The sequence below is a fragment of the Megalobrama amblycephala genome, linkage group LG18 (assembly GCF_018812025.1).
Source record: "Megalobrama amblycephala isolate DHTTF-2021 linkage group LG18, ASM1881202v1, whole genome shotgun sequence".
In the NCBI taxonomy this organism is placed as follows: Eukaryota; Metazoa; Chordata; class Actinopteri; order Cypriniformes; family Xenocyprididae; genus Megalobrama; species Megalobrama amblycephala.
This window is the reverse complement of record NC_063061.1, coordinates 25563936-25589031: the sequence shown is the minus strand read 5'-3', so window position 1 is coordinate 25589031 and position 25096 is coordinate 25563936. Positions and strand designations below refer to the sequence as shown.

The following is a 25096-nucleotide window of genomic DNA, read 5'->3' as shown; positions in this document are numbered from 1 at the left end:
TGGAAGGAAAGAAAAAGTAAAAATATTAATGTCTGAAAATATAGAAAAATGAACAAAACCTGATATGGTGACACATGTGACCACTTCCTGCAGTGACTGTGTGTGTGTGTGTGGATGTGGGCGGAGCCTAGAGTGTGGGCGTGGCATTTGTTAATATCTCGTTAGGAGCGTCTCTAGTTCATATTTAATTAGAAGCAAATGATAACGAGCTGTGTAAATCTTCCAAAACAAGCTCAAGTTCTTAGGCTCATTTATTTATTTATAAAAACAACATTTCAGCCGTCAGATATAATGAAGCATAATTAATATCTTGAGAAAGGCTGTTGGATTTATATTTGTAATTACACTTGCTTTTTCATAACTTGCATTTCATCATTTATGTTTGTACATAAAACCAATCGCTCATTCATTTTGAGTAATTACAATCGATCTGCTCGTGTTCGGCGCAACGTTTACAGTCAAATTTACACGAATGCGCTTCGTTAATGAGACTGTGCTTCATTTATTAATCAGCTTTTTATGTCAGAATTTTGACTTTTATTTCAAAATGGTCTTTTATTCCAGACTTAAGAATTTTGTTGCCAAAACGCTGTTTTATTTCATGTTTTTGATTTAGTAGGCCGACTTTTTATGCTGAAAATATTGACTTTAATTTTATAATTTTGATTTATTAGCCCATAATTTTGACTTTTTATGCTGAAAATATTGACTTTAATTTTATCATTTTTATTTATTAGCCCATAATTTTGACTTTTTATGCTGAAAATATTGACTTTAATTTTATCATTTTTATTTATGAGCCCATAATTTTGACTTTTCCCCCTTATAATTATGACTTTTATGGCAAAATATTGACTTTTATTTCAAAATTGTCTTTTATTTCAGACTTAAGATTTAGTTTTATTTCATATTTTTGATTTAGTAGGCCATAATTTTGAGTTTTTATGCTGAAAATATTGACTTTAATTTCATGTTTATTATTTAGTCTGTCATAATTATGACTTTTTATGCCAAAATATTTACTTTTATTTTATAATTTTTGATTTATTAGCCCATATTTTTGACTTTCTTTCCCTTATAATTATGACTTTTTATCTCATAATTATGACTTCTATGCCAAACATTGACTTTAATTTCATATTTTTTATTTAGTAGGCCATAATTTTGACTTTTTATCTGATAATTATGACTTTTTATCTCATAATTCTGATTTTTTTATGCCAAACATTGACTTTAATTTCATATTTTTTATTTAGTAGGCCATCATTTTGACTTTTCCCCCTCATAATTATGACTTAATATATCATAATTTTGATTTATTGATCTCATAATTCTGACTTCTCATAATTATGACTATTATGCTATAATATTGACTTTAATTTCATATTTTTCATTTAGTAGGTCATAATTTTGACTTTTTCCCCTCATAATTATGACTAAATATATCATAATTTAAATTTTTTGATCTCATAATTATGACTTTTTATCTCATAATTATGACTTTTAATGCCAAAATATTGACTTTTATTTCATAATTTTGATTTATCTGTCCATTATTTTGACTTTCCCCCTCATAAGTATGACTTTTTATGCCAAACATTGACTTTAATTTTTATATTTTTCATTTAGTAGGACATAATTTTGACTTTTCCCCTCATAATTATGACTAAATATATCATAATTTAAATTTTTTGATCTCATAATTATGACTTTTTATGCCATAATATTGACTTTTATTTCATAATTTTGATTTATTGATCTCATAATTTTGACTTTTTATCTCATAATTATAACTTTTTATGCCAAACATTGACTTTAATTTCATATTTTTTATTTAGTAGGCCATAATTTTGACTTTTCCCCTCATAATTATGACTTAATATATCATAATTTTGATTTATTGATCTCATAATTCTGACTTATCTCATAATTATGACTATTATGCTATAATATTGACTTTAATTTCATATTTTTCATTTAGTAGGTCATAATTTTGACTTTTATTTCCTAATTTTGATTTATTGATCTCATAATTTTGACTTTTTATGCCATTATATTGACTTTTATTTTATCATTTTGATTTATCTGCCCATTATTTTGACTTTTTCCCCTCATAATTATGACTTTTTATCCAATACTTGCATACAAAGCGAAATGATCAAACACGGGTCAGAACTCGAGCTCAGGCGGGAGGAATTTTGAGCAAAACATTCTCACAAATAAGGCTTGACTGGACTGAATTATTGAGACTCTCACAGCTTCATTTTCATTTGCATCAAAGGCAGGTCAGATCAGAGAGAGGACAGGACAGAGAGAGAGCGGCGGAGCGGTCAGAAACAGGCTGAAGTGAAAGCTGGACTGGGAAAAGGTAATTCTAGCACTCTGAGTTTATTAGTTGTCTCTCTTAATCGTGAATCGAGGCCTGACTCAATTACAGATGTCAGTGGATATGGATCCCATCAAATTACCCTGAGATTTAACATGCGATGCCAAGGTCATTATGCTAAAATGGCCCGGGCCGACGCATACAAACGATCTGACGTAAATTGGCTAGTCAGCAAAATGAAGGCATCCCTCTTCAAATGTTTGGCCATTTTGAGGCTCAACAGCAAAATCAATAGAGACAAATACCCTTATTCTGAGAGCGTAATGACTCTCATTAAAAACATATTTACTCAGCCCTGCCTTCAATTTACATCTGAACCCACTGAACACAGGCTGGGAATCTAAAGCAGAGACTCACTCGTCGGGATGTTTGCTCGTCCTGAACTCCGGCGGTTTTACTCTAATGTAAACTCGCCCTCGGCGTCTCTTTGAAAAAACGCCTTTCATCAATTTTTCTCTCTTATCTTGCTTTTCTTTCACTCTTTTTTTTTTCTTTCTGCACAAGATAAGCTTGGAAAATATTTGTGCTGTTTCCCGTCGCCGGGTCATTAAAGCGCCGCCGTTTGTTCGAGAGCAAAATTAATATTTCATCAGGCAGCATGTATCGGTGCCACAAAGCGTGTAATGGTGCTTATCAGAGCGATCAAATCAATTATTCTGTGTTCAGCTGACAAAAGGGGCCGATTGAAAAGCGAACAGAGAATCGGCAAAGATTCATCTGACTTTCATGTGTTCATGGGCACTGGATGATACCGTGACATGACATCATTTCATTAAAGCTGAAGTGCGGCACACCAACATCCTCGACCAATGACGCGGGCTTGGGGGCGGGGCTATCTGTTTGACTGACGGACGGTGGGAGTAAATGAATTTCAACTTTATCTAATCATTTCAAATTTTTATCTCAATTATGACATCATAATTATGACTTTTGTCATGATTTTTTATTACTTAGTATGTCACAATATTGACTTGTTTCTCATAATTATGGCTTTTTATGTCATAATTTTGACTTTTGTTTCATAATTTTCTTTTTATTCCAGACTTGACTTTTTTTTTTCTTATAATCATGACGTTCTATCTCATAATTATGGCTTAGTATATCACAATTTGGAATTTTTATCTGATAACTATGACTTTTTATGCCAAAATATTGACTTATTTAATAATCTTGATTTATTGGGCCATAATTTTAACTTTTTTCCTCATAATTATGACTTGGCATATAATAATTTTAGAAATTTCATAATTTCGATTTTCTCATAATCATGTCTTTTTATCTCATACTTGTGACTTTTTATGCCAAAATATTGACTACTATTTCATAATTTCGATTTATTAGGCCATAATGTTGACTTTCTCATAATCATGACTTTTTATCTCATAATTATGACTTAGTATATCATTTTGATCTTAAAATTTTGACTTATCACATAATTATGACATTTTATATGCCAAAAATATTAACTAATATTTCATCATTTTGATTTATTAGGCCATAATTTTGGATTTTTTCTCATAATCATGACTTTTTATCTCATAATTATAATTTAGTATATCATTCTTTTAATCTCAAAATTTTGATTTATCTCATAATCATGACTTTTTATGCCAAAATATTGACTTTTACTTCATAATTTTGATTTATTAGGCAATAATTTTGGCTTTTTTTCTCATAATCATTACTTTTTATTTCAAAATTTTGAGTTTTTATCTCATACTTGTGACTTTTTATGCCAAAATATTGACTTTTATTTCATAATTTCGATTTATTAGGCCATAATGTTGACTTTCTCATAATCATGACTTTTTATCTCATAATTATAACTTAGTATATCATTCTTTTAATCTCAAAATTTTGATTTATCTCATAATTATGACTTTTTTAATGTCAAAATATTGACTAATATTTCATCATTTCGATTTATTAAGCCATAGTTATGACTTTGTTCCTATAATCATGACTTTTTATCTCATAATTATGACTTTTTATCTCATAATTATGACTTTTTTAATGTCAAAATATTGACTTTTACTTTATAATTTCGATTTAGTAGGCCATAATTCAAAGCATCCTCAACCAATGATGTGAGTCTGGGGGCGGGGCTATCTGCGTGACTGACAGGTGGGAGTGCAGCGGTGCGTAAATGACACACTTCAGCTTTAAAGGAATTAAACACAATTCAAACACATTCATGTTAATCAGATCAGAGGAATTATTGTTGAACGGAAGTGAAGCTCTTACCGTTTCTTCATGACCAGCACCACGCCGAGGAAGATGATGACGAAGAGCAGGATGCCAGCGATGACGCCGGCGATCTTCACCGTGTGATCCGTCTGTTTCTCGGGCTCCACCGCATCGGGCTTCCGGGTGGCGGCACCTGCAACAGGAAGTCCAGACAGTCATTGCTGAAATGAGCCACTGTGATTGGATGAAAATACAACAAACGGACATCATGTGACACACAGACATTCAGCAGCAGGAAGTGAATGAAATAAGATTTATATGATGATGTGCTTTCTGTTAGTAACGCAGGTCAGTGTTAGCAGACACTGAATCATTGGTTATTCTAGCCTCGGTTCGCTTGAAGAAAAGAAAAAGACTCAAACTGCTCAGATGATTCTTATTTTTATAATGAATTTTAGGAGAAACATGAATCACGAGTGAGAGCTACACAAAGATCAGATCTGCTGTAACTCCTCTGTTTGAGCAGGTTGAGTTCTATAAACAGCTTTATTTGGACCAGAGGTCAGAGGTCAGAGCGCTCGTCTGTTTACAGTGTAATGTGACGCATGTCGAGCCAAACATCCATTTCCAGCGCTAAATGAGAGGAGGATGAAAAATAGTGTGGATCGTCTGGTCCTGCCGGCTACACTTTCTCAATCGAGGCCTGACAGCATCCATCAGCTGTTGCCATGGTGACGTGTTCGGGTTCGAGGTTCACTTCTGACGCATTAGAGAGAGAAGATGATGACATACTAAGTCATAATTCTAACATAAAAAGTGTCAAATTATGACATTAAAATCTGACTTCTAATCCGTCATAATTTCAACGGTTTATCTCATAATTATGACTCAGTACTTCATCATTTTGACTTTTGTCTCATTATGACTTTTTATCTCATAAACATTATGTACTATATCATAATTATGATTTTTTAATCTCATAATTATAACTTTTTAATCTTATAATTTTGACTTTTTTCTCATAATTATCTCATAATTATGGCTGTTTAATCTCATAATTTTGACTTTTGCCTCAGAATTATAACTCAGTATTTCATAATTATGACTTTTTAATCTCATAATTGACATTTATCTCATAATAATAACTTAGTATTTCATCATTTTGACTTCTGTATCATAATAATTGACTTTTATTTCATAAATATGTACTTTTTCATAATTGACTTTTTAATCTGAATTTTGACTTTTATATCATAATTATAACTTAGTATTTCATAATTTAGACTTTATCATAAATATTACATGCTATATCAAAATTATGACTTTTTAATCTCGTAATTTTGACTTTTGTCATAATTATAAATTAGTATTTGATAATTTTGCCTTTTTTCTCATAATTATGTTTTTTTAATCTCATAATTATATCTTCAGCTTCCCGCTGGAAAAACCAGCTCAAACCGGCTTAAGATGGATTTTGGAACATGTAGATCCAGTTAAAAACCACCTTTAAACCTTCTGCACTCTAATCAACTCTTATTCAATATAAATGTTGTCACTTCACTGATCAAATCATTAAAACTAAGGAATTCTGTTCTGAAATATGAGCATGATTATTATTTGTTATTGTCATGACGTTGATTAGCTTTCTGGAGCGTGAGAGCGAGTGTCTGAACACGCCGACCAGAGGTCAAACAAACACTCGACTGAACGGAGTCGAATGCTGCACTGAATCACATGACTCGCTGATTCAACAGCAGAAGAGGCGAGTTATCAGAAGAATCAGCCGTGAGGTTTAATTAAAAAACAAGCCAGAATTCTCTTCACTGTTCATCTGTGGAAAACATCAATCACAGTGAACCACTTCAGCATAAAAGATCCGCAATGAAACGATTCACGGCTGAAATCCTGCATTTCCCAGAGGCGGATGAGAGCGTCAGCTGGGACGGCTCCACAAACACTCTGAATATTGAGATGTAATTTAAGCGGGATGTGTTCGTCACGCTGCAAACGCTGCGGTCTTTGGTTTCGGGTTTGCCGGGGTCACACTGATTCCTCTGACGGACATCAGCGCTGAATAAAAAGCAGCTAATTTAGCGACTCCTGCTCCGGCGTTTATTTTCCGCAGTAAATGCGTGTATTCAGAGCGCAGATTCGGCTAATAGAAAGTGACCTTCTGCGGGAAGCAAACAGCAGGGATCAAATGAAGCTCATCAGACGGACGTAACCCTGAAAATCCTCAATTACCTTTTCAACCTGCGTCCATTCACAGCTTAAACGAATCGACAAACACGACTAAACGCCCGGTCACGGGTCACACTCGCACACGCGCAAGAAATACTCAAATATACCATATAGCACTATAAACAAGAAATGAAAAAGTTGCACAGACTAATAAAAAAACATGCCCAGCTCATATTTCACCCCAAAAATCAAAATAAAAAATTAAGAAATTACATTTGGCACGAGAATATTATGATTAGTGATTGAAGAAATTTTTTTTTTCATTGTGATGTTATTTTCATGACAAATTTAACAAATATCCTGAATTCCCATTACTGTAATTCATCCAGAGAGAGTTTAGAGATTTCTCTAAGATGATTCTCATTACTACAAAACCATGATTTTATTTATTTATTTAAATCTGCATAAATTTATAGCAGTACAACGAACACTACCATGATATATAAATCAACTGAAAAAAATCTATATTTTTATTTTGACATTATAATAATGAAAATTTAAAAAAAAAAAGAAGCTAAATCTTCATACTTAAAAATACTACTAATTAAAAAAAATACAAAAATAATAAAAAAATTGAAATACTAAATAATATAAATAAAAATATAAAATACTTTATAATATAAACAAAATATTATATATATATATATATATATATATATATGCTAAAACTTCATGCTTAAAAACACTACTATTAATAAAAAATAGTAAAATAATAAAAATAATAAAAAATATTATAAAAATACTAAATAATATAAGTAAAAATACAAAATACTTTATATTAAACATAAAATAATATAAAATACAATATATATAAAAATATATAATATAAATAAATATAAAATATTTTAATTATATATAAATATTATATATTATATTATTATTATTTATTTATTTATTTATTTATTTTCATTTTGGAGTGAAATATGGCATGGACATGAACAAACACACAAAGCAGAAACGGGCCTGGTTTAGCACACACACACACACACACACACACACACACACACACACACACACACACACACACACACACACACACACACACAGAGTGAGGTGGACGGTGGAAGTTCTGACCTGTTAGTTGGTTGTCGCCAGCAGCGGGTGCGATTCGCACATATGGCGTGGTGAGCTGTGTCACAATAATGGCAGCTAGAACAAGAGAAGAGATCCAGCCAACATGCAGAGAGAGAGAGAGAGACAGAGAGAGAGAGAGACAGAGAGAGAGAGAGAGAGAGAAGAGAGACACGCTGAGGCATTCGTTACTTCTGCAGGGTTATTAATGCAGAGCAGAGACACACGCTCCTGTACAAACCCTCGTGAGCGGCCGGACCAGACTGAAAACGCTTCATGAACAAAATCACATGAAGAGCCTGTGAGAAATCATCAGTTTTACAACATTAACACGGGTTTACTACTGTGAAGCTGCTTAGAAACAGAAATAAAGGTGATTTGACTTCTAAATACTAACTTCAAGACCAAGAATATCAATAAATAAGTCCAAACTCATCTAAAACAGGCTATTTTATATTTCTAGACTTATTGATCAAGTATGGCATTAGCACCAAATCTCTAGTGAGGCTGTCAGTCTGAGGTTGAACAGCAGCTCACGAGGGCTTCGGAAGAGCTGGAGAAAGAGAGGTTTATTCACATGCTCAGTGAGAATTAATAGCTTGACATTGAAGGTCAGTGAATTATTGTATGTACATTTTGACATGTAAGTGGAAAACACAATTGACTTCTCGAAAATATAAAAATATACCCTTCAAGTGTGTTTCATGAGACATTCGGAAACCAGTGCGGTCAGGAAAACCTACTTCACTCAAAGGGAAAACAAGAACATTTTTCTGACCGCACTGGCAGATATCTGTTCTTGTTCTAAGCACAATCTCACTTCATTTTCATAAATTTTTTGTTAATATCTTCAGTCATTTGCTTCTCCAGTAAAAATATCTTAATTTAAGAACGTTTAGATATTTGTGCTGTAAAACAAGACAGAAACACTGAGGAAGAACATGATTTAACATGTCTGTGTGTGTGAGGATTGACAGGTATAGAGCGCCACAGATCCGACTGCTGCGACAGTGAATCCTCATTTTGGACGAACTGCTCTGGATTTACTGGGTTTTCTGTTTGAACACTGAAGCCACAAACTCTCATTTGCATGGAACAGGCTCGACACCATTAGAGACGTGGCGTGTAGACAGGAAAACAGATTATGTACCATCTGCGCTCAATTAAATCACAAACGGCACGCAGAGTAGCACGGGAAAGGCCTCAGAAAGTCTCCTAATGGTCCAGGAGAGGTCAGAGAATACAGCGACGCCGGACGCCGAGACACTGGCTGTTCATCGCAGTGATTCTCCATCTGTCGTGATGTGAGATGTTTCCCCACAGAGCCGTCAAACGCTCACTTCTGCAGTTTAACGTCACGTTTAGCGACTGCGCTGAAGAATAACAGCGTCACGTCACCGTCGATCTCACATAATCACAGGTTCAAGGACTGAATCCTGACTTAAACATTTTCTATAGAGAATTATAATCGAAGAGAATCACAACAGTGTGAATGTTGATCTAAAATCAGACTAATAGTTAAAGATACAAGATTGTGAACTTTACGGCTTTAATGAGGGTAAGAATATATATATAAGAATATAGTAGCTTGTATAGTAGCTTGCATGTATATATATGTCGTTTGCACTTATATATATAAGTAGTTTGCACATATATATATATATATATATATATATATATATATATATATATATATATATATATATATATATATATATATATATATATATTTAAGTAGTTTTCACGCATATAAGTAGTTTGCACATATATATATTTAAGTAGTTTTCACGCATATAAGTAGTTTGCACATATATATATATATATAAGTAGTTTGCACATATATATAAGTAGCTTGCACGCATATAAGTAGTTTGCACGCATATAAGTAGCTTACATATATATATATATATATATATATATATATATATATATATATATATATATATAAGTAGCTTGCATGTATATATATGTCGTTTGCACGTATATATATTTAATTAGTTTGCACGCATATAAGTTGTTTGCACGTATATATAAGTAGTTTGCACATATATATATATATATATAATATATATATATATAAGTATCTTGGATGTATATATATGTAGTTTGCACGTATATATATAAGTAGTTTGCACATTATCTATATATATATATATATATATATTTAAGTAGTTTTCACGCATATAAGTAGTTTGCACATATATATATATAAGTAGTTTGCACGCATATAAGTTGTTTGCACGTATATATAAGTAGTTTGCACATATATATATATATATATATATATCTTGCATGTATATATGTCGTTTGCACGTATATATATATATAAGTAGTTTGCACATATATATATATAAGTAGCTTGCATGTATATAAGTAGTTTGCACGTATATATTTAAGTAGTTTGCACGAATATAAGTAGCTTGCACATATATATATATATATATATATATGTCGTTTGCACGTGTATATATATAAGTAGTTTGCACGCATGTTTGCACATATATATATAAAAGTAGTTTGCATGTATATATATGTCATTTGCACTTATATATATAAGTAGTTTGCACATTATCTATATATATATATATATATATATATATATATATATATATATTTAAGTAGTCTGCACGCATATAAGTAGTTTGCACATATATATATATATAAGTAGTTTGCACGCATATAAGTTGTTTGCACGTATATATAAGTAGTTTGCACATATATATATATATATATATATATATATATATATATATATATATATAAGTATCTTGCATGTATATATGTCGTTTGCACGTATATATATAAGTAGTTTGCACGTATATATTTAAGTAGTTTGCACGCATATAAGTAGCTTGCACACATATATATATATATATATATATATATATATATATATAAGTAGCTTGCATGTATATATATGTCGTTTGCACGTATATATATTTAAGTAGTTTGCATGCATATAAGCTGTTTGCACGTATATATAAGTAGTTTGCACATATATATATATATATATATATATATATATATATATATATATATATATATATATATAAGTATCTTGGATGTATATATATATGTCGTTTGCACGTATATATATAAGTAGTTTGCACGCATATAAGTAGTTTGCACGTATATATAAGTAGTTTGGACATATATATATATAAAAGTAGTTTGCATGTATATATATGTCATTTGCACTTATATATATAAGTAGTTTGCACATTATCTATATATATATATATATATATATATATATATATATTATATATATAAGTATCTTGCATGTATATATGTCGTTTGCACGTATATATATAAGTAGTTTGCATGTATATATTTAAGTAGTTTGCACGCATATAAGTAGCTTGCACATATATATATATATATATATATATATATATATATATATATATATATATATATATATATATATAAGTAGCTTGCATGTATATATATGTCGTTTGCACGTATATATATTTAAGTAGTTTGCATATAAGTAGTTTGCACGCATATAAGCATATATATATATATAAGTGTTTGCACGTATATATAAGTAGTTTGCACATTACTATATATATATATATATATATATATATATATATATATATATATATATATATATATATATATATATATATATATATATATATATATATATATATATATATGTGTAGTTATTGAGGGATATCGCATGTAGGGATATTGAGTTGATTACGGAGAGATATTGAGTTGTTTTAGCATGATTTGCTTGTTTCTTTCCACTGATTGGTGGAGAGTTCTTTGCAGAATTATGGGTAATGTAGTTTTCAGGAAGACTTCTGCTATCAAATGTGATTATCTAAAAAATGTACCATCGATTTACAGCCTCAGGGTTTAAGGTAGGTCTGTCTTTAGAAGATACCATTAAAAATCAATTCACATCTGGAGAAAACGGACAGATTTTCACTACCAGATCTCGACTGTTGAGCTCTATATCTGTCCTGATTTTAAACATCATCTTGATTTGATTTGATCACAATTTAATAATAAAAGTAAGTGTGTGTGTGTGTGTGTGTGTGTGTGTGTGCAGTGAACGCTCAGCTAGTTTTCCATTCCCAACACAGTCAGAGTTATTTCTGCAGACATGCTGGAATCATTTAAGGAACATGTTTCAATCAGAGCACTCGATTTCTCTCACACAGACCCACCTTTAGTGGCCACACGAACACAATCGATTTTGGTTTCCTGTGAGAGAGAGACAGACAGAGAGAGAGAGAGAGAAGCGTTAGACTCGTGTCACACGAGATGCAAACACACAAGCTTCAGTAAATGTGAACAGTCTGACGATCCACACAGACGACAGACTCAACCATATGAGGAAAAACATTCAGAGCTTTTCTTCAAAATCACAGATTTTTTTAATGATATGTTTCATTATTTCTAAGTCAAATGTATTTGTGTAGCACTTTTCACAAAACACATTGTTTCAAATGTTTCCAGATAATCATGATGTTAATGTTTTATAATATCCTCATAATATATTTGACTTGTTTTCCTCTAAAAACACATAAACGTCCTTAAAACAAGATCCATGTACTCCAGAAGCAGAATCGCACGAGTTAATACATTTTCAGGGAATATTTCTTAAATCGAGTTTATTTTGTGCCTCACAGTGAAACAGCTTCTCTGAGCGCTGTGAGATTTACACTTCACAAGAAAACAATTTGCAGACAAACAAATGAATTAATTTAAGAAATATTCTCTGAAAACAAACACGCATGATTATCTGGCTTCTCAAAGTAAAATGACCTTGTTTTTAAAGCTGTTTATATGTTTTATCTTGAGAATCAAGACAAGTGCTGCTGATTGAGCAAATGAGAAAAAGACCTCGATTTACTAACATTAAATCCATCCGAACATCTGCAGTACAATCATGATTTTACCAGTAAAAAATGATGTTCTTTCAGCATTAATGTCTAAACATTCCTAAATCAAGATGCATTTACTGGAGAAGCAAAAATATTAATGATAAATGCATCAAAATGAAGTGAGTTTGTGCTTAAAACAAGAACAAATATCACCAAACGTCGTTCAGTAAGAGCTTCAGCCATCCACTGATCTTCAGAGGGTTCGACGTGTAATTGTCTTACAAACGTGGAGGGAAAAAGCAAACAAATAAAGTTCGCAAACATGAATATTCATGAGAGTCGCATTTAAATCCCTGCAGCTTTATTACAGCAAAATGCACTTGTGATGCTGCTGCATTATTGAGCGGACGACAGATGAATTATTGACCGCAGAAGCCACACACGGACCATAAACAGTCTGAGAAGTGCTTGGACACAAACTTCATGTTTAGGTCAAATTAACATCTGAAAATGTGTATTTCTGAGCGTCTCATCTGTGATCAGAACACACATCATGAGAGAGAACAAGATAACACCAAACGAAAGATGTTTCAGTGCTTCTAACAGCGACACTTTCCTGCAGCTGAAAGACTCTCTCTGCATTACTATAGTAAAATATACCAAAGCCATGTAAACTCATTAATGCTGCCGCTGCGGGTGAAGAGGCTGAACCTGTTCACGCACGCATTATTAACACTCCACACTAATTGGAAATTAGAATTATCAGCCATCTCTCTTTTTTATATGCAAATTGACCCTAATGAAAAGGCGATCCTTTATTTCAGCGCGGGAGAGGGAGACGCTCTCGTCATTAGATAATTCACTGTGGATAATTGGAGCCGTTCGGCCCGCGGGGAGAGAGAGAGAGAGAGTGTGTGTGTGTGTGTGTGTGTGAGAGAGAGAGAGTGTGTGTGTGTGTGTGTGTGTGAGAGAGAGAGAGAGTGTGTGTGAGTGTGTGTGTGTGTGTGTGTGTGTGTGTGTGTGTGTGTGAGAGAGAGAGAGAGTGTGTGAGTGTGTGTGTGTGTGTGAGAGAGAGAGAGTGTGTGTGAGTGTGTGTGTGTGTGTGAGAGAGAGAGAGAGTGTGTGAGTGTGTGTGTGTGTGTGTGAGAGAGAGAGAGAGTGTGTGTGTGTGTGTGTTGTTTTCTTCGGGAAGGTCAGGTAAGCGCGTTCAGAAAGAGTCTTATTAGAGAAACACTCTTGACCTCCGGCGCTCGGGGAAAATCTCACAAGTTTCTTCAAATCAAACTTCTCGTGGCCTTTCGGTGTTTATCAGTCGCAGAGCAGAAACGTCACGGCATACGGAGATTCAGGATCCCGTGGTCATGGAAAACACGGATATATGAGCGAATGTTCAAAGTACAGACCTGGAAATGTCATGAAAATCAGCAACTTCTGCCGTTCGTGTTTTTAATGTGCAGAGAAACATCTGTATGATCACTTGTGTCTGAAACCTTATTGTGAAGAAGTGTCATAATCATCTAACTGTGTTTATTAAAATGATCTGATACATTGTTATTTCAGTAATGATGAGCTGAAAAGATCATCTAAACTACTGAAATAATTTGCATTAATTCGTTCAGCTTTTAGTCCACCAATAAACACACTGAACATCTTCAAATCCTCTCCAGATGTTCCTTCAAGACGAGCACATAAAACACAGAATCTGAAGCGCTAATAAGCCCGTCTGAAACACAAGGCCATCATGTGACCTCGACAAACACCGAGCAGCTGCTGTGAACGACATAAATGTGGATCTTCTTAAAGGAAATAATTGGAGGAGGAAGAGCAGGAGAGCGTCTGCGCTGAAGGTCGCCGGAGCCTCGCGGACTTTTGTTTTCCTGTAAACGCGTGTCACCGGGGAGAACAGAAACCGCTTCCTGTAATTGCTGGCGCTCCGCTAATTGGGAGCAATTAAAGAGCAACGCGCGGCGCGTGACGCGAAGAGCGTTATTCTCACGGAGCGCTTGACCAGCTGACGCGCAACATTCATCAAAGTCTCGAGAGACGCCCTTGTTTTAATTGCAGAAGTTACGTCGCAATAAATAACAATAAAAAATTGAGTCAGCTTTCATTGCAAAGGGCAAAAACTGACAGCGCTTAAATTATCCTCGGCCCGCTGGCTGCTAATTACCAGCTCCAGTTTCTCTCGTATAACGAGTGTTTTTCAGAACACGGAGACACACGTGACGAGTTCAACAAAACTCATCAATACCATCACACTTTCCCCAGCTGATTAATCACACTACATTAAGACACTTACAAGCTTAAATATGCAAATGAGGCACTGTCTAATTAAATATGCACTCATTTGCATACAGTCCCAGAACAGAACATTCCTGTTTGATTTTATTGACATGTTAAAGGTTTTCCAGAGGGGATTTGGGATTTCTCTCTTCATCATAAACCAGAAAATACTGTCAACAGACATTTTTTTAGTAGGAATAAATTGTTGTTATGAATCAGACGATTGATATTTAAACAAACATTCAGAATATAGATATGAATAAAAGTGTAAAGCTGCTGAAGTGGAGATTTCGGACTCCTTTAAGGATCTACAGACACAAATAGATCAAGTGCAATAAAATAAACACTAAAATGTGTGTTTCGGATGTTTTCGCATGTAAAATACAATCAAAACTGAGCAGAGCATGAAAAACACTGTAGAGTCTGTAGATCTTAAACCCAAAAATGAAATTTCTGTCATTAATTACTCTCCCTCATGTCATTCCACACCTGTAAGAACACAAATGAAGATATTTTTGATGAAATCCGAGAGGTTTATGACTCATATAATAATATAATCAACACTTTCAAGGTCCAGAAAGGAACTAAAGACAGTCATGTGACTGCAGTGGATCAACCTTAATGTCATGAAGAGACGAGAATACTTTGAGAGAGATTGTTGAATAAAGTTATTTTTGTTTTGTTTTTGCACACAAAAAGTATTCTCGTCTCTTCATGACATTAAGGTTGATCCACTGCAGTCACATGACTGTCTTTAGTTCCTTTCTGGACCTTGAAAGTGTTGATTATATTATTATATGAGTCATAAACCTCTCGGATTTCATCAAAAATATCTTCATTTGTGTTCTTACAGGTGTGGAACGACATGAGGGAGAGTAATTAATGACTGAAACTTCATTTTTTGGGTGAACTAACGCTTTAAGATCATGTTTACAGTTGTTTAAAGTTGAGTGTGTGACATGAACGATTCCTCATGCATGACGTTTATTTGCAAATAAGGAAAGTAAAGTCTGATGTGTGTGTGTTCCTGCGCTCTCACCCCGTTGGCCGTGCTGACGGCCTGATAGTACACGCTGTAGCTCTTGTGCGGCAGCAGAGGAAGGTTCCAGTATCCGTCGTACGTCTGGTTGTCTCCCACGGTGAAGTTCAGCGGGACCTGGATCCGAGCGGCGGGGAACTCTGCGGTGAAGTAGTACTGGGAGTTGAGCGCGGAGGCGTTCTGGAAGTGGATGGGAATCGGGTAACAGCGCAGGATCTCGGCGGCTCTCTGTGAGCGACGCGGACGCTCCTCCTCGACCACCACCTGATACACACTGCAGGAGAAACACGAGTTCACACCGGATCACTATCAGAATCATGTTTCTCAGCGTATCAGAATGATTTCTGAAGGATCATGTGACACTGCAGACTGGAGTAATGATGCACTTTAATATGTTTTCAGCTGTTTTAACATGTAATAATATTTCACATGTTTACTGTATTTCTGATGATGCTTTCATGTAAATCTGGCGTTTCACTGGAACATCACAACCGGCTCCAGCAGGAACATATGAGCGCGTAACGCTGGATAATCAGCGGCGGATTCCTGGAAAACACACCGACTGCATGTTTGCTTCAACAGGACAGTCTCTAAACTGGATAATCCGCTGGCGGCCGGCGGAGCACCGGCTCCGGAGCCAAGAGTCTTCCTCTGAACAGACTTAATTAACTGGCTAAAGCCGGCGGCGCGAGAGAACCGGCTAATTTATAGCGCTGATAGCGGAGCGGCTCCATCTGCAGGGGGATTTAAACAGTATGAAATAAAAGCGGATGGCAGTCCAGCTTCCCTCTGTTCGGATATTAAAACTCTGAACTCTGACACTCGGAACAGAGCTGAATTTCTGCTCGGGCCCACAAACCCTGAACGGAGTGAAATTACAGACGAGCGCCGACACCAGCTCCACGAGTCCGTCTCGGCACGCTTCATATGTAGGAGAAATAATGGAATACGAAAAAACGGATGGGAAGCTTTTTTCTCCAATTCACCAGGCGGATCAAGAGCGCCGGAGCCCAGAGTCTTAGAGAGGATATTGGCCGTCTGTGACCCGCTGAGACAAATGAAATGAAGGTGAAATTACGAGCTGAAGACCAGAACTGAGACTTCCTGCAATCCAGAGAAACAAGATCCACAACCAGAGCTTTAATATCCTCATCTATCTATCTATCTATCTATCTATCTATCTATGTCTGTCTATCTATCTATCTATCTATCATCCATCCATCCATCCATCATCTATCCATCCATCCATCCATCCATCCATCCATCCATCTGTCCATCCATCCATCCATCCATCATCCATCCATCCATCCATCCATCTGTCCATCTATCTATCTATCTATCATCCATCCATCCATCCATCATCTATCCATCCATCCATCTGTCCATCTATCTATCCATCCATCCATCCATCCATCTATCATCCATCCATCCATCCATCCATCCATCCATCCATCCATCCGTCTATCTATCTATCCATTCGTCCATCCATCCATCCATCCATCCATCCATCCATCCATCCATCTATCATCCATCCATCCATCCATCCATCCGTCCGTCTATCTATCTATCCATTCGTCCATCCATCCATCCATCCATCCATCATCCATCCATCCATCCATCCATCCATCCATCTGTCCATCTATCCATCCATCCATCCATCCATCCGTCTATCTATCTATCCATTCGTCCATCCATCCATCCATCCGTCTATCTATCTATCCATTCGTCCATCCATCCATCCATCCATCATCCATCCATCCATCCATCCATCTGTCCATCTATCTATCTATCCATTCGTCCATCCATCCATCTATCCATCCATCCATCCATCCATCCATCCGTCTATCTATCTATCCATTCGTCCATCCATCCATCCATCCATCCATCCATCCATCCATCCATCCATCCATCCATTCATCCATCCATCCATCCATCCATCCGTCCGTCTATCTATCTATCCATTCGTCCATCCATCCATCCATCCATCCATCCATCCATCATCCATCCATCCATCCATCCATCCATCCATCTGTCCATCTATCCATCCATCCATCCATCCATCCATCCATCCGTCTATCTATCTATCCATTCGTCCATCCATCCATCCATCCATCCGTCTATCTATCTATCCATTCGTCCATCCATCCATCCATCCATCATCCATCCATCCATCCATCCATCCATCCATCCATCCATCCATCCATCCATCCATCCATCTGTCCATCTATCCATCCATCCATCCATCCATCCATCCATCCATTCGTCCATCCATCATACTATTGAATGATAGTTATACTCATGTACTGTGGAATTTTCCAAAAACACTGAGCATAAATCCAGTTTTCAATTTTGTGTACTAGCAAACCAATCAAACAAAAGGCATTTACTCTACATGTACAAGGCACACAGTAAAATACCATGGTAAATGTCCAAACTCATGGCAGTATCATGGTAGTTATTTACTTACACCTTCATCAGAAGCTCATTTGTGAGTTTTCTGTTCATAACGCAGTCAGAACTGCAGCTCAACCCCGTCAAACCAACTTGCAATTAAAATGTGTGATTGCTGCAATTAGCTGAACATTATTCCTGACTGATTGATAATTGAATTAAGAGGGTTTTAGGTTAATCAGACACGGATGATTTATTTCACAAAGGTTAATAGAATCAATACATTCAGTTCGGGAATCATTTACTCGCTCGCTAATCGGCTACATGATGTTCTGCTGTAAATCCTGTGAAAGCGATGAAGGTCAAACTCCAAAATAAACCTCTTTTCTGAGAGGAAACCGTGTTTTTACGGCAAGTTAATATATATATACTGTATATGCACGCTTTTTTAATGAATATATTTAATGTTGCCCTTTTGCCGTGTGATACTGCGCAACAGACACTATTTAGCAATGAGATCAGACGGCATCAAATATTAATTACGGACAGAGAGCGAGTGATAAAGACGGTTAATCACGACCCTGTGCTGAGGAGAAGAAAGGCCGGAGCGCGTCAGCAGAGAATAATTCAGCAGCGAGAGGACGAGAGCTGCTAAAGAGGAGAACAAGGCTTTTCTGAAGATTTACTGCCGACGTAAAGGCCAGCCATTACTCTACAGACATGACAGCGCTGTGATCTACAGCCTTCATCACCGAACGGCTCAAACCACACACAAACACACATCTGAACATCAGGAGCTAATGAAGGAGCATCATCTGACATTATTCTGAAACAAGCTGTGAATGCGATTACAAACCCAACACTCCTGCTGATTCATCCTTCATTAAGAAGACATTCATCAGAATTATGTCATAAAGGTTATGAATATGAATTATTTACATTTAAATTCATATTGGGCATTTATCTATAGATAAACAGTTTAAAATGTAATATCTCCTCTAACACAAGTGTGTGAATATGACTGAACGTCACTGTGTTTTCAGAAATGGCAGTCAGTTGGTTTTCCTTGTCCTGCCGTGATCTTCCTCACATCCGTCACCTTCACTCATTTCACCCGCCGCATTCGGACTTCGAGGATCGGCGACCTTGGAAACTCTTCCTTTAATTAATGTGGAGGAAACTGAAGCCATGGCAACAGGAAGCCGACTGACTGCTATGAGAGCTCGGCGTCGTTATGAAGAGCGTCAGGGATGTTCGGCACACCAACCCAATAAAACCTGCGACAACAACAACAAACAGCTGCGGAATGACCAGACGCCATTCACTGCAACCCCGCCGGACACCAATTACCAGATCATGTGACTGTTTACCAATTACAGGCCGCTGGGAAGCTGTGGATTTATCCTCATGTGCTTCAGCTCATCTAGAGGTGCGGCAGTGACAGTGTGATATATGTGAACTCAAGTCCTGGACGTATTGATCAGTCTCGTGTGTTTTAAAAGTGACACAAAGATCCTCCATTTATTCCCTCTTTCATAAACCTGGCCACGGACGGAGACCTGCTGAGGATCAGCGCTGAGTTCTGGATAAGAACAGGGATTCTGCAGGCCTGCGGCTCTGGATATAGAGGAACACAACGGACGTATATTTGGATTCAAAGTCAGATTTAGAGTCCAAGTGTCTGACAGTGGAAACTGCTTCCTGGATGGACATAATCCAGCAAAAACAAACAAAAACCACACCAAGATAAAAAGGCCTGGTACAGTACTACGGTAAAAAGTACTCTTTGGAAAATTGGTGTGTGCATAAAGTCACTCAAATTTTCAATTTAAATGATTCAAAAATAAAATAAAATAAAATAAAATAAAATAATTTTTTTTTAATTTAGGTAATGAGAATTTGGGGTAAAATGTAATTAATTTTTTAATACAAATATAATTTATATTAAAAAAGTACTCTTTGGAAAATTGGTGTGTGCATAAAGCCACAAATTTTCAATTTAAATAATTCTTATAAAATAAAATAAAATAAAATAAAATAAAATAAAATAAAATAAAATAAAATAAAATAAAATAAAATAAAATAAAATAAAATAAAATAAAATAAAATAAAATAAAATAAAATAATTTCTTTTTAATTTAGGTAATGAGAATTTGGGGTAAAATGTAATTAATTTTTTAATACAAATATAATTTATATTAAAAAAGTACTCTTTGGAAAATTGGTGTGTGCATAAAGCCACAAATTTTCAATTTAAATAATTCTTATAAAATAAAATAAAATAAAATAAAATAAAATAAAATAAAATAAAATAAAATAAAATAAAATAAAATAAAATAAAATAAAATAAAATAAAATAAAATAAAATAATAAAAAAAAATTTTTTTAATTAAAGTAATGAGAATTTGGGCTATAATATGATTAATTTTTTTTAATACAAATCATTTATATTAAAAAAAATTGGTGTGAGCATTTTCAATTTAAAAAATATTTTTTAAAAAACAGTATTTTAAATAGTGATTTTTTAAAATAAATAATTATTTTTATAAAACAATTCAGTACAATGGAAAAATGGTGTGAGCACAAAGTCACACATTATTAATTTTAAAAAGACTCAAATAAATAAATATTATATATGCATTACAGTAATGAGAATTTAATGTAAAATGTGATTTAAAAAATATATATAAAATTAAGTACTCACTGAAAAAAGTGATGTAAGCAGAAAGTCATACAAATTTTCAATTTAAATAAGACTTTTATAATAATATATAAAAATATATATATATATATATATAATGTATTTATTTATTTATTTTATAAAAATATAAAAATACTGGTTGTAAAACCGGGCCTCGTTTTCTTTCTCTTTTGGGGTGAAATATGATCTGGAGTGTCACATAAATATTCCATCTATAAAGACAAAACACTTGTGATTTCTGCAGAAGTTAATAAAAATGAACTTGGAATAAAATATCATAAACTGACAGAAACTGTCATAAATTGACAATGGGGGCAATAAAAGCGGCACGAGATGTTCTTTAAGAGGAGCGTGGGAAATCAAAAGAGGATAAAGATTTCTGAGCATCTGATCCTTCCCATAATACAATCTGTGAAACATCATCAGATTCACACACTCTCCTGACCAAACCCTCCTGAAACAACAGCAGCGGAAAAACGGCTCAGATCCACGACACCCCGGGGGACGAAAGAGAGAACAATCCGGAAAACCGCAGGAGCGATTGTCTCCAGAAATAGAGGAGAGCGGCTGCTTTTACATGACACTTGGCTGCGGTGCAGCGGAGCAGAAAACATAAAGGAAAAGCAGCACAAATCTCTTCAGCTCGGCTGTGTTCGTGGGCGACGGCAGGCCAGCGCGGCCCGGCGTGGGAGACGGAAACACTCGCGTAACACAGCCGAGCTGACACACACCGACACTGATCCCTTCAGCAGAGAATCCATTGTGCCAGACACCAAAACACACACTCGCCTTCAATTAGCACGAGTGTTTCAGTCCTACGCTCTGATTCGCTCAAAGCAATCCAATCGCATTCATGATCAGGACAAACATCTGCTGTTTAATCTGGGCATTCATGTTTCACACAGGATCAGCTCTTCACCTGCATCAACAATATACAGACATATTTTAAACTTGATATCATTTAATGTCATTTTGCATCTCAAGTAAAAGATTCTTGATTGAAAAATGTTTTGAAATTTGTACTGGAAAACAAGACAGAAATAAAATATTAGTTTTGCAGGGAAGACTATATTTGTTGAATTTCTAGTAAAAATAACCATATTGCAATATGGATTTTCATTGGAATCATTCATACACTACATTTTTTTTTATTTTTTATTTTTTATTTTTTTTACTTTTTTTAATATTTTGTATTTAATTTTTATTTTAATTTTAGTACAAATTTCAGAATTGTTGTTGTTTTTGTCATTTTTATTAATGATTAAATATGTCTATGTAGTTTTTATTTTTTATTTTTTTCATTTTAACTAAATTAAAATAAGAATTTTAAGTTTTTTAATATCTTATTCCAGTTAATGTTTATTTTATTCAGGTAAAAAAAAAAAAAAAAAAACCCTGTTTTTTATATTTTGTACTTTTCATTCTAATTTTGTGTTTTTGTCAATTTTTTAATGTCATTAGTTTATTAGTCATTTTTTAATGTAGTTTTTATTAATGTTTGTTTAAGATTTAGTATATCAAGTTAAACTAAATGGAAATGGGAAGTTTAAGTTTTTGATATTTTAATTTATTTTTGTATTCCATGTTTTGGTCATAGCATCCATCTTTAAAAAACTATATATATATATATATATATATATATATATATATATATATATATATATATATATATATATATATATATATATATATATATATATATATATATATATTTTTTTTTTTTTTTTATAATTTTAGTTAAAATTTTAGAATTTTTTTTCAGGGTTTTTTTTTTTTGCCAGTTTTATTAGTTAATGATTTTTTCTGTATATAGTTTTTATTAATTTTTATTTCAGTTTTAGTACATCAAGTCAAACTAAAATAAAATAAGGATTTTTTTTAGTTTTTTATTTATGTATTTATTATTTTATTTCAGCTAATGTTTATTTTATTTCAAGTGACAAAATATATTTTTTATGGTTTTAGGTTTTGTTAATTATAATAACCCTGTTTTGGTCAAACCGTCTGTCTTTTTAAAATACTTATATTAGTTAAAAAATATGTGTTATAATATATGTTATGTGTTATTTAAAAAATTTCAAGTTTCAAATTTTAATTTGAGTGTTTTTTTGTACATTTAAGTTATTGTTTTTTTGTCAGTATACTTTTTATCAATTTTTATTTCAGTTTCAGTTCCTCAAGTTACAGTTTGAGCTTTTGGTCCTGTAATCACCCTGTAATAACACTGTTCTGGAGTCAGTGTGTGTGTGTGTGTGTGTGTGTGTGTGTGTGTGTGTGTGTTGGTGATGTTGATGTTGATAGCGTGACATCGCTGTTCTTCAAACAGTCTGTGATCGCTCGCGCTCGGCTGAAGCACCCAAAGCCAAATCCCTTCTTAATGTGCGACATCACGCTCGCTGGCGGTAAACAAAATCCACCCTTTTGTGGTAATTAACGAGACTCACGTTTCATTAAGAGCCGCCAGTGGTAATGAAGCCGAGCGTCTGACAGGATGATGCGGGAATCGCTGGGATTCATCACCCGTCATCACCTGCGGACGCCGCTCTGAATCCAGCGCACACACCGCGCCTCACGCAGACGCTTCTAACGCTGTCTGTTGTCACCCGTCTGTCCACCTCCATTAAAACGGCCTCGGACAACAACGAGTCTGAATGTTTCATTGTGAAGCCAAAAGTGCAAAAACACCCGTGTGGTTTATTCATGCCTTCCCATCATTCATTCATCAGTCCATCAGCTCTTCTGCAGGAATAAAGACACATCCGAGACTCTCTGATTCTGCGGAGACACGCGGCTTTAATCAGACGCTCTCCAGTGATCATGTGACTGATTAAATGATTGCACCGTTTGTGATGCTGATTTAAACAGGATGGACAGATCCGTGTTGATCAGTTTAGACTATTCTGCGTATGAATTACTTAAAGTAGATCTATAATGCCCTTTCACAAGATGTAATATGAGTCTCTGGTGTCTCCAGAATGTGTGTGTGAAGTTTCAGCTCAAAATCCCCCACTGATCATTTATTAGAGCTTGTCAAAAACACGCCATTTTTGTGTGTGTCCCTTTAAATGCAAATGAGCTCCGCTTTCCAGAAGAGGGCGGAGCTTTAACAGCTCAACAACAACAAAGCTGGAGAATCTCACGCAGCCAAAATGAGGATTGTCAGTAATGGTGTTCAGCCTTACATTGTTCAAACCGGAGTCGACACTGATGGAGAGACTCAGGAAGAAGTTACAACTTTTAGACGTTTCTGAATGGTTAGTGGATAAATTGATGTAGTTGCTGTGGAGTTGATTCAACTCATCCACTAGCATGTGCCGTCATGTTCATCTTTTGTGTTGAATTGACCCTCGTTTGTGAAGCAGTCCGGCGTAAAATTTGATGAAAGATGAAGGAAGCACAGCACTTTTTCTAGCAGCTCAAAGGAAACTGAACTCTTTCTAAAGTCCACATAACTGAATTCCCACTGCCGTCTCGACTATTTCCATGTTCTGCTGACTCCTAATGGAGGCTTTTATAGACCTGCAGGAGAATGCTTCACGCCGAACACTTTCCTGAGAAACTGGAGCGGGATCAGAGTAAGTGCAGGTCTCGGGATGAGATCCGATTCCACATCATCTATATGTAACGAGTGTTTTCAACAACACACATTTACGTTTATTCACTCTGCGGACGCTTTTATCTTCAGTCACGGATTCCGTCACGCCGACCCGTGATCCGCTGAATAATGAACGCACACATTATCATCTCACACACACACACACACACACACACACACACACACACACACACACACACACACACTCACACACACACACACACACACACTGAGAATCGCTCAGACTGACAGCAAGCGGACGATCACAGTCCAGCGCTGTGGGTTTGAGCGAGAGGGAAGTCAAGTGTCGGGATCAAATCCATAAACAAACACAACATGATCAAAGTGTTTAACCGAG

At 34.9% G+C, this 25096-nt stretch overlaps 1 protein-coding gene across 18 annotated transcripts in view; it reads right to left on the bottom strand.

Moving 5' to 3' along the window:
- The window catches only part of ptprma (protein tyrosine phosphatase receptor type Ma), a 191172-nt gene that overhangs the window by 52897 nt on the left and 113179 nt on the right, over positions 1–25096 (bottom strand). For 13 of the 18 annotated variants that reach the window (XM_048165369.1, XM_048165371.1, XM_048165375.1 and 10 more), the window contains exons 12-15: positions 16052–16325; positions 12070–12106; positions 7889–7963; positions 4631–4766 (exon numbers count right to left, since the gene is read on the bottom strand). In XM_048165369.1, the coding sequence (XP_048021326.1) occupies positions 4631–4766; positions 7889–7963; positions 12070–12106; positions 16052–16325 (522 nt within the window). The remainder of the gene's footprint in view (positions 1–4630; positions 4767–7888; positions 7964–12069; positions 12107–16051; positions 16326–25096) is intronic. The other 5 variants (XM_048165377.1, XM_048165382.1, XM_048165383.1 and 2 more) reach the window with 1 other exon arrangement.